General features: G+C 37.4%; 2 protein-coding genes across 4 annotated transcripts; both read right to left on the reverse strand.

Annotated features, from left to right (window-relative positions):
• Nucleotides 1-156: 156 nt before the first annotated feature.
• Nucleotides 157-6381, reverse strand: sord (sorbitol dehydrogenase). The gene is made up of 9 exons (XM_077625770.1): nt 6225-6381; nt 6100-6133; nt 4810-4974; nt 3628-3787; nt 3387-3505; nt 2385-2450; nt 2138-2316; nt 1626-1747; nt 157-1510 (listed from the first exon to the last, which is right to left on the reverse strand). The coding sequence occupies exons 1-9, from the start codon at nt 6276-6278 to the stop codon at nt 1345-1347; spliced, it is 1065 nt and encodes a 354-aa protein (XP_077481896.1). The 5' UTR covers nt 6279-6381; the 3' UTR covers nt 157-1344.
• Nucleotides 6382-7771: 1390 nt separating this feature from the next.
• terb2 (telomere repeat binding bouquet formation protein 2) lies at nt 7772-9785 on the reverse strand. Of its 3 annotated transcripts, XM_077593900.1 has the most exons (6): nt 9568-9785; nt 8898-8994; nt 8737-8818; nt 8527-8666; nt 7981-8036; nt 7772-7898 (listed from the first exon to the last, which is right to left on the reverse strand). In XM_077593900.1, exons 3-6 carry the CDS (start codon nt 8814-8816, stop codon nt 7827-7829), a joined length of 348 nt encoding a protein of 115 aa, XP_077450026.1. In that variant the 5' UTR covers nt 8817-8818; nt 8898-8994; nt 9568-9785; the 3' UTR covers nt 7772-7826. The 3 variants fall into 3 exon arrangements, with proteins under 3 accessions (XP_077450026.1, XP_077450036.1, XP_077450018.1); XM_077593910.1 differs by lacking the exon at nt 8898-8994 and having other exon boundaries at nt 9570-9785; XM_077593892.1 differs by having other exon boundaries at nt 8737-8994; nt 9568-9784.
• Nucleotides 9786-11017: the final 1232 nt, after the last annotated feature.

Consider the following 11017-nt stretch of genomic DNA (forward strand, 5'->3'; position numbering starts at 1 on the left):
ACGCCTTCCGGCTACAAGTCTCTGCTCTTAGTGAAGTTTGCAATGTAGCCATATTTCCTCCCCCATCCTCAATACAAGGCACACGAGTTAGGCTTATTAAATATTTTCTGTTTTGTACAGCTGAAGTGTGTAAATAATAAATACACAAACAGCATATTCAAAGATCCAATTTTTGTTTGATGACTTCATGCAATCATGTTCTCAAACAGCCATTATTACTAAAACAGTGTCATATTACGCCTTCTATTTTCTCCATTTTTGCCCAGTTACATCAATTTAGTTTTGTGGGCGTAAAGGGAGCGTGGTTGGGTGAGGGGAGAGTATAAAACAAAAGTAAGATGATCTCCAGACCGATAATCAAATGTATCAGTGTCAACATGTATTTGTCATCTGCAATCATGTTCCGTCACGAAATCGATTGGTTTTTTGGCTGTAAGTGGCATGAACATCATCATCGCAAGGCTGATGCCAGTAAATCTGACACTCTAGTTCCCTCTTGTGACAGTAATTGAGAAATGCATTTGGATTCGAACGTCATCTCATCTCGTTTCCTAAACCGCTTTATCCTTACTAGGGTCGCAGGGAGTGCTGGAGCCTATCCCAGCTGACTTCAGGCCAGAGGCGGGGGACACCCTGAGTTGGTGGCCAGCCAATCCCAGGGCACAAGGAGACAAACAACTATTGACACTCACACTCATACCTAGAGGCAATTTAGACTATTCAATCAGCCTTCCATGCATGTCTTTGGAATGTGGGAGGAAACTGGAGTACCTGGGGAAAACCCACACAGGCCCAGGAAGAACATGCAAACTCTACACAGGTGGACCGACCTGGATTTAAATCCAGGTCCCCCACTGCGAGGCTGAGGCGGTAACCACTCACCCACCGGGCCGCCCTTAATTCGAACCATAAAAACAAAATTATTATTATTAGTAGTAGTAGTAGTATAGTTGGATTGGTTAATATCAGGGGTGCTTAAACTTTTTTGCTCAAAGATCTACTTTTCAAGGAGCCAAAGTTGAGCGATCTACCCTTTTTTACAGGCCCCTGAAAAAGCTCAGCAGTTATGTATGCTTATGATATACGACCTCATGTAGTAATCATGCTTGGACTCGCAATAGCGCTGCTTCCCAGCTGAGGACCAATATAATTATTATTATTATTTTCTGGATTAAGTCTTACTGTCATATGAGCTACCGATTATACCTTAGCAATCGACTGGTAGCTCGCGATTGACGCATTGAGCACTTCTGTTTTATATCATTAATAGTAAACAGTTTATCATATTATCCCAATTTTACATTTAAAATTTGCTGTGTCACATCTATAAGGTCTTGAAATCGTTTAGGGATTCTGGTCATTTTGGTCACACTTCAACATGACCTTTATCCCAAGACCTTGACGTGTGGTCTCAAATGCTTTCAGTGCCTGCTCCAGCGGAAAGCGATGAGTCACCAGAGGCTTTACATTCACTTTTCCTGACGCTAACATGGCGACGGCCATGGGCCACCTGAAAAACAGTTAACACAAGACATTCTGTCATTCTAACTGAGTGATCACCAATAAGAGTTAACTTCAAGATATTGAGCAATAACCATCATGTTAGAAGAGATTATTTTAGTTACGTGTTGCAGTAGCGAAAGACTCCTCTGATGTCAACCTCTCTGACGGCTGCGTTGATCAGAGGAACGGTGGCCATTTCTGATCCAAGACCCACCAGGACCACCACGCCTCCAGAGCGGGTCGCCTGATTGAGCACAACGGCAGTCTCACTTTCTCCGGTATCACGACATGCTATTATCTGAATAAGATTTTCTAAAATGCCTGCCCGTCCCATATCGCACATCTGCTAGTTTGCCGAATGACCACACAGACACCCTCCCATTTCACATACCTGTCAACCTCTGCCGATAACTGCCCTTATAAATGATTATGATTCCCCTTACAAACCCCCCAAAAAACCTTACAAACACCGTACGACTCGTACGGTGTTTGTAAGGTTTTTGGGGGGTTTGTAAGGGGAATCATAATCATTTATAAGGGCAGTTATCGGCAGAGGTTGACAGGTATGATCTCATATTGTACATGCTTGAATTAGCCAGGGGTGAGACAGCTGGCCCCAGACCAGTGTACGTACATAGATAGCAGTTTGGATGCTGCTCTCAACACCACTACATTCAATAGTGATGTGAGGCTGAGCCCCTAGCATCCCCTCCACTGTCTTAGCCAACTGCTGAGGTGTATCCCCTCGCTTGACGGTCAGCTGGAAGTCTGCGCCCAACTCCTTGGCCATTGCCAGGCGCTCAGGGAACAGATCTGAATGTGACAAAGGGCATTTAAAAAGAACAATAAACATTGTAGGAGGGAAAAGGTAGTCATTTTACCTGTGATGACAACCTGTGCTGCTCCCATTGCCTTGGCCACGAGCAGAGAGACCAACCCAATAGTCCCTGTGAGATAAAAAATAAAAAAAACACACACACAACACGAAAACTGTAGCTAATAGTTCACTAAAAAAGATGGTGCAAAAGAATCACATATTTTTACTTTACGACTCTGACGACTTTTACCATTACACAAGCAAACAAAAGGATTTTTAATGTTGAAATTAGGTAGAAATTGGCCTTCTAAAATGCAAGTTTTAAATTGTTTAATTAATATCTATAATTTATTCATTTCACTTTTAATTACTTAAAACCCCTATCCCTAACCCACAATTAACTACTCAGAAATATTGAATGAGATGCACTGATAATTAAAAGTTAGAAGAGAAAAGAAAAAAGATACAGATTTAAAAAATGAAAATTTTCCAAGAGCAAATTCCAATGTAAGCACACCACTACACAGTTGCACGCAACAATTGTTCATGGCATTAGCATTAATACATAAAATTCCGAGAAGTTAGAGTATCTTTCTGAAAACAAATCACCATTAGTTTTTTAGGTATTTTCATAGAATGAGTGGTGTTCTTTTGCTGAAGTTTTTCTTTACACTGTATAATGTCTCATCATACTTTGAAATTTTATGTAAAAACAAAGTAATTAACAATAAAAAATCAAAACAATACTCAAAATAGTTTTTAAGTTAATAAAAACGTTAATCATGTAGACAGTTTTAGCCTGAAAACGAATTAAATCACATTTTGTTCATTTTTGACCAAACTGGGGACATGATCTATGCGTAAAAAATGGATAGCTAAAAAAAAAGATTAAAATTAAAAGCAATCATACAGACTGAGCTGTCCTTTCCACGTTCTGTATTTTTTTTCAGATGTTCAATACCTTGATACTGACAAACCAAATTCCTTACTTGTGCAGGCATGATAGTCATCCCTTCGCGTATTAGTTTCATGCATCAAATTCAGTTGTCTTTCCTAAATAACATACCTGCACCACAGATGAGCACAGTGCTGCCCAGGGCCACATTTGCCCGACGACAGGCGTGGATTCCAACCGAGAGAGGTTCAATCAGAGCACCCTCCTCGAACGTCACGTTGTCAGGCAATCTGGAGAGAGAGAGAGAGAGACACCATTCAAAGTAGACAGTGCATGTAAAGTTTGAGAAAGACGCTTGTAGCCTGACAACTGGACAACACAGTAGGTAATTGGTCGAGTAACGCTGTATTACTTGTAACAGAAGTTGGCACTGTGTGTGTAGTATCGGCACAAGTTGCCATCATCGGGTGGCGTGGCACAAAAGAAGATAGTCGGAGAGAGATTGTAGCGTCCGTTTTTGAAAAACTCATCCATCTCTCGGGGAACACCTGGCTCAATGGCCACGCGGTCACCTAAGCGTGAAAGACTAAGATATATTATGATGGTTCTTCATTCAAGCTTCCAACCCATTGCATTTCTATTTTACTCCAAAGCTTAATAACGAGACTTCTTACCAAAACACACATCACAGAAAACAAAAAAATAATAATTTTGGACAAAAAAACATTAAATAGATATGATTCATGTAAATAAATGGATTAGGTGCATTGAATGTAAGGCCGTTTATTTTTACCTATAATATATGTATTGAATAGCTTGTGAACCTATTCAACCTACGGCACTCTTTTAAGTATACAGTAATACCTCGACATACAAGTGCCCCGACATGCGAGCAATTTGAGATACGAGTAAAATTTCTAGCAAATACTTATCTTGAGATATGAGACAAATTTTGATATACGAGCATACAGCCGACGCGAGAGGCTGCTCATAAGAACATCATGCCCACTGGCTCTCTCCCTGCAACTCCCTCGGGTAACGTCTCTACAAGCACTGGGCGGAGCGTTGCCTTTTTTTAATTTAAATTTGTTTATGTGATGTATGAGTGCGTTGCTGTGCAAAAAGTCTCTCTCTCTCTCCCCTCTGTGAAATCCGTCTAATTTCAGTACTATTAAACACATTTTAGTACTATTAAACCACTAGTTACTTGTTAATTTGTTAAAAGATGGCGAATTAGAACAAATAAAAATGTTTTTCCAATCCAATATCCTGTTTTTAGTGTTTTTTCAGAGGCTTGGAAAGAATTTTTTTGTTATTAGTTCATTTCTATGGGAAACGCTCATTTGAGTTACGAGTAAATCGATATAGATATATATGAGCTCAGTCCCGGAATGCATTAAGCTCGTATCTCGAGGTACCACTGTATTTGAATTGTGGAAAATATTGAATTCTTCAATTGAGATATTCAGAGTAAAAGATAAATATTTTTCCAAACAAGAGTTTCCATTTTTCATGCAGGGAACCTTTTCAAATGGATTTTCCATTACCCTGATTATTGGTGTATCACAAATGAGAGGCATGTAGTCTTTCTCACCAACTTGAAGGTGTTTGACTGCCGAACCGACCTTGACCACCCGCCCTGATGCTTCATGCCCCAACACCATTGGCTTCTTCAGAACATAGTCACCAATGCTGCCGTGCTGCCAGTAGTGAACGTCGGAGCCGCAGATGCCAACCGAGTGCATTTGGAGTAAAACCTCTAAAGACAAAAGAAGACACAACTACCATGAGTGGGACATCATGTTGAGTGGAGAACTAAATGTCCCTGATGTGTGTCTGATATTTGGTGGGATTCATCAGGTCCTCCGGCTTCCTCCCACATTCCAAATAACATGCATGGAGACTAAATCAAGTCTTTATCCTCTGAGGGCCACTATTGGAAAACAAATACTGCAAGGGCAACTGGAAATTCTTCCTCTTTCATTTGTTAAACAGAGGATCGGCATCAATTAAAAAAAGTTGGGGGTTGGGATTTAATTTTCATTTTTACCATTAGCTAAATGGCTGCCTTTGTCAGGTTTTGACGCTGCCACCCCCCAGTTAAACTGATTTTGATGTCTATCGTAATCAATGACATCTTCTTCATATAAGTTAATATACGTTTGCCAAAATAATGAAAATCTACAGTTTTCTACATTAATTTAATTATGTTGTCAGGCTTGATCTCCGAGTTAATAGAGAGGCACTGTCTAAGTGACTAGCACCATTTAGTGTAAAAAATGATTTTTTTATTTTTATAATCTTCTTGTGCATGCCATATTTTATGATATTTTCATCATTTACTGTACCCAATATAACCTGGGAAGCGGGTCGCAGTTGGCCCATAGGCCATGGTTTGGGCACCACTACCCTAAATTATCCATAAATTAAAAAGTTATTGGCTGATTGGCAATACATTTGAATTCTGCAAATAAATAGCAACCCTTTGAGGCAGACACGCCACTTTTAAAGTAAATGCGTTGTATTTTTACTTGTATTTATTAGTTGGATCTTGAAATAAAATAAGGATAGCAATTAGGATAAATTAGGATAGCATTTGGAGATCTCTGATTCTTTTCATAAACTTTATATTAAAGTTGTGATATACGTGTGCAGTGCTTTATAAAAATGAAAACTTGATCTTGAACATATCAAAATGATCTTATGTCACAGATAAGAAACTTTGTTGAGCTATCACAAATCACATTTATAAAGGCCGACTGAAAACAATAAACATTTATGGATTCGTGTCATAAACCATGCAAAGGCCAAAGAGTTGTGTTGATGATAGAATGGTTAACTACAACAAATTAAATTTTAATAGACATGCAGTAGATTTTCCTACCATTAGGACCGGGCTCCGGGATCGGGCGCTTCTCCTGAGGTAAACGCAAACATAAACCGGTTATGGCAGTGCATTCATTTTACACCGACGTGCCAAATGAATAGGTTAACGTTGTAATGTGGTACCAGTCGGAGGTCTCCTTTTGAGTGCAACACCGCGGACAAATTTTCCTTCTCCATGACGGGGCGAGCTACAAAGAAAGTAGAAACCAAAGTCCGATAGAAAAGAGGTTTACACTCATGCTTTATGAATCAAAGTACATCAGCGGTGGTATTCTGGGGGCTGAGACCATAACAAATACGCGATTGGTTAAAAGAAGCGGCACAGTCCACTGCGGAAGGGGTGAATACTTTTCTCTTTGGAATTAATGTAAAATAATTCTGATAACTTCTCATTTTTCTTCCTGATTTTTTTTTACTTTAAATTGCTTTAATGATCAATATTTCATATGTTGTAAAGCACGTGCAATGTTATCCCTTTTAAATTAGTCAAGTTGACCCCTTATGTTTCACATGGTGGACCATGCCAAAGATTTTCTCGAAAATAGGCGATGAAAACGCATTCATGTTCATACCGTTTACCACACGCTAGGTATTGTTTGCTTCATTTCAAATAGTATACATACATAATTTATACTCTACTATTTTATTTAAGTGAAAGATGATTGGTTCAAAAAAGGAGCACGTGACCAAGGCGATCCGAATTTTTTTTGTTACACATTAGAAATACGGGTTAACATATTTAAGTTTACTTCAAATGCAATACTATATTTAAAATAAATACTTTATTTTATGTATTTTAGAGGTCGTATATAATTGTCTGGCATCCATTTTAGGTTGTACAACGCCTACTGCCCGTAGACTCCAGCACCCCCACTACCCTCAAGATTAAGCAAAACAGAAATAATATATTCTATAATATATAATAATATATACTTGCCCACTGACACCCACTTGTCACCAGTCATTCGTAGCTTTTAGTTTAAATCATAATATTAAATATTCAAATTCAATCTAACCTATCTCATTTTAGAATGCGGGTGCGTAGAGGTGGGCAAATGTGGCCAGCTAAAATAGCTTGAAACAGGACATTCTGGGTATTTTTTTAACCCAAATACAGGGAGTGGTCCGGTTACGGCATCGATCCATTCTTGAGAAGCGGTGTAAATCGAGAACACAAAACTAATATATAAAATACACTTACCCTGTATTTACATTGTTAAACAGAAAGCACCCAGCATTATTATTTTACCATGTAATTCAATAAAAAGGTTTTGCCTCTGCTTGAAAAACTCACTGGATCGATCATCATTTAAATCGGTTCTACACATGTATTTTTTTTTGCTAGTACTGAATTAATCAGAGCGGCCAGGTGGATTAGCGTGTCCGCCTCACAGTTCTGGAGTTTGCATGGACTTTCCATGTTGCTCTTGTGTGGGTTTTCTCTGGGTACTCTAGTTTCCTTCCTCATCCCAAAAACATGCAGGGTAGGCTTGTTGAACACTATAAATTGTCCTTAGGTATGAGGGTGAGTGTGAATGGTTGTCTGTCTCCTTATGCCCTGTGATTGGCTGGCCACCAATTCAGGGTGTCCCCCACCTGGTGCCCATAGTTAGCTGGGATAGGCTCCAGCACCCCCCATGACCTTCAATGAATGAATTAATCAGTGTAGCTAAAATAGGAAGGTTACTTTATTTAATGCATTGTGTTCTTATTATCACGGAGCTGTCAAATTTTAGCAAACCAGCTTCTGCTGCACTCTAAGTCCTTGGAATTGTTTGCGGCCTGGTCATCAAAACCCTTTCAGGAACACAAAAAAAGTCGTAAGGGAATTATAATAGTTGAACACTATCATAAGGCATCATATGTAATCAAACCATACCTGTGTACCTGGGTGGTCATGCTCCCAAATAAGCCTGCCAATCACATTTCTCACCGCTAAGGAAACAGAACAAAAAATACGTATGAAGTACACATAACTGGTTAATTGTTTTTTTAAAACATTTTTTTAAATTGATGCTCAATTGATAGGACAGGACGCAAAAGTGGCTCCCAAAGCCATTATGGCCTGAATACAACACCCAAAAACCTCTTTGCACTTCATCAAAGTAATTTACAAAAAATAAAACGAAAAAAAAATACAATTCATTACAAAAATAACAACCTGTAATTGGTTGGCAACCAGGTCAAGGTTAATTAATTTCTTTTTAGGTAAGCTATACATATGCCTGAAATAACATTCCTCTCAGACCTGATAAATTAGGGACAAAATAAATATATAAAAATCTCTAATGATATCATGACATTAGGTCGTTTGTTGTGCTTTTGGTTTACAGTCGTTTAAATAGAGTTTAGTTGATTTAACTTCTTTTTCAATTTGGTAACATCAAAACACATAACTCAACATCTGTTCGGATAAAATGCTCACCATTCTGCACGGGCACCGGAGGCAGTACATAGTGACCGATTTTCACGGATTTTACACTACGTCGCTTTTTGCAGGAGCAGAGGAACAAACTGTGAAAAACAGTCAACTTGCCCTGGAGGTACTCCATGCTTTGAAAAACGCTGCAAAAATAAAAGCAGTTGGAGAATTGGACCGATTCTGATGAAATGTGGAAAGTTTTTAATCACTCACCTCAGTGTGTCAGGGTGTGTGGCATCATTACTGAAAAGATAATCGGCTGTTTTCCATCCTGTAACTATGCCATCTTCCATTACTATTGAATTGAATTGAATTAAATGCTTTCATTGTCATTATACAAAGGAAATATAATAAAATATAATAAAAATACATACAAATGAAACAAAAATTAAATGACACCAAATGGGTTCACTGTTGGAACTGTTGACTTATATGTATTTTGAAATCAACGTTTTTATTGTCATTATACAGCTATGATGATAATTAAAGTTTCACCACAAAGTGCACAAACAACAACATCAAACACAGAAAATAAATAATAACAATAAATAATACATGAATAATCAATAAATAAGTAATACACAAATAAGTAGTCAACATAGTAGTAGTCAACATAGTAGTTAGTAGTCAACATAATAAGTAGTCATCGACATAAATAGGGAAGTGCACAAATGACAACAAACAAACACACAATCAAACAAACAGATAAATAATAAATAAATAAGTAGTCAACGTTATAGATAAGTAGTAGTCAACATAGATGTTTTATCCTTTAATAAAATATTCCTCAAACTATGTTTGTTTTAATTTTATTTTTTAGTGTAGTAATCTGAGTAAAATAGTTTTCCCCAAACTAAACAGTAGTGAGTGATAAGTACTGGGTAGTACTAAGTCAAATCTTAACATTAGGATGTAACATGTCATTTGTGTTGTGGCTTCATCTAAACATTATTAGCGTCTGAAACTAGCTAGCATGCTAGCGAATGATAGGCAAATATTGTTTGTTCTGCTTAAATTGATATAACAATGTAGTTCTTTACTCACACCAAAAATCCCAACATGACCTCGAAACGCTGCTTGAAAACCAAGCTTTCTTATTTGCAAACATTGTTTAAATTAAAGGTGTGTCAGTACTTTCAATTGCAAAGGCTGACTAGCTCCCGTTTTGACATCTGGAACAAAACACCTTTGTAATTCTATTTGACTCAGACACTGAATTTTTAATTCATTTTTTCATGTAGCGGATTACTTTATTTTATCGACTAGTATACAGTGATAATACCTTTCCTTACAATAATTTGGAATTTCGGATTTTTTAATATACAATGTTATTATTTTATATATTATTATTAATATATTGCAATTTCCATTTTTGCACAACTTTAACCGTCATGTTTTATCTTTCTTCTATTGCATACGAAATTCAGATTTTAAATTTTCTTATGCTTATTTATTTTTGGGTGCATTGAATGCACTCATAAACAGTGAAAATACCTTTCCGTATTTTTTATTACACAATATTATTATTGTGTATATGTGTATATATATATATATATATATATATATATATATATATATATATATATATATATATATATATATTTATATATATATATATATATATATATATATATATATATATATATATATATATATATATATATATATATATATATCAGTGGCGGGCTGTCAGGGCCTTCAACTAGACTGTTGCTTTTAACCAATCAGATTTCGAGTTGGCAACCCCACAATGCTTTTTCATACGCATTAGCATTTTGCTGGCTGGGATATGTCATTGCTTTCAGCAAATATTATTGGCTAGTAGGCGGGCCGCAGCCAGAGCTCGCAAACTCCACCCACAATGGCCGACAGTGGCAAAAACAAATGGATTCTGTTGCAGATTTGTCTCACAAAGCTATTTTCCAGACTGACTTTTCCAGAAAAAAAATGGACATCATTAAGAAAGGGCGGTCAACTCCGAAGCTAGCAAGCCTGTTACAGCCGGGAAAAGGGTGTGTGCGCGCCACTTTCAGTGTGCTAACTTAGCGGCACCATCAAATATATTGTTGTGTTGATTTAAAGCCATTTTCAAAACGGACTTGCCGGAAATATGACAGGACAGGCTCGACTTTCATCATTAGCTTCGATGGCGATAGGAAAGAAGGAAGAAAGAAAGGAGGATAGATATTGTGTACAGTTAAAAAGAATTTTTGGTGAGTATAATATGGCTATATTCCTAAATAATATTTCAATTGTGGGCCCGGTTCTGATATCTGAAAAGCTCCAGTGTTTGTATTTAATCACAAAATGCTGCTAGGAAGTGGATTTTACCCCATTTTACCCCAGTTTAATTTTTGGCGTTTCACCATTGACGTCCATCACTGTCTTTTCCCGGGAAAAATAACCCCCCTGCCCTGGTTGTAATGTCTCAAAAGCTCCAGTAATTGTATTCAATCAATAAATGATGCTAGGAAGTGGATTTTACCTAATTTTA

Source organism: Stigmatopora argus, chromosome 2 (assembly GCF_051989625.1).
Source record: "Stigmatopora argus isolate UIUO_Sarg chromosome 2, RoL_Sarg_1.0, whole genome shotgun sequence".
NCBI lineage: Eukaryota > Metazoa > Chordata > Actinopteri > Syngnathiformes > Syngnathidae > Stigmatopora > Stigmatopora argus.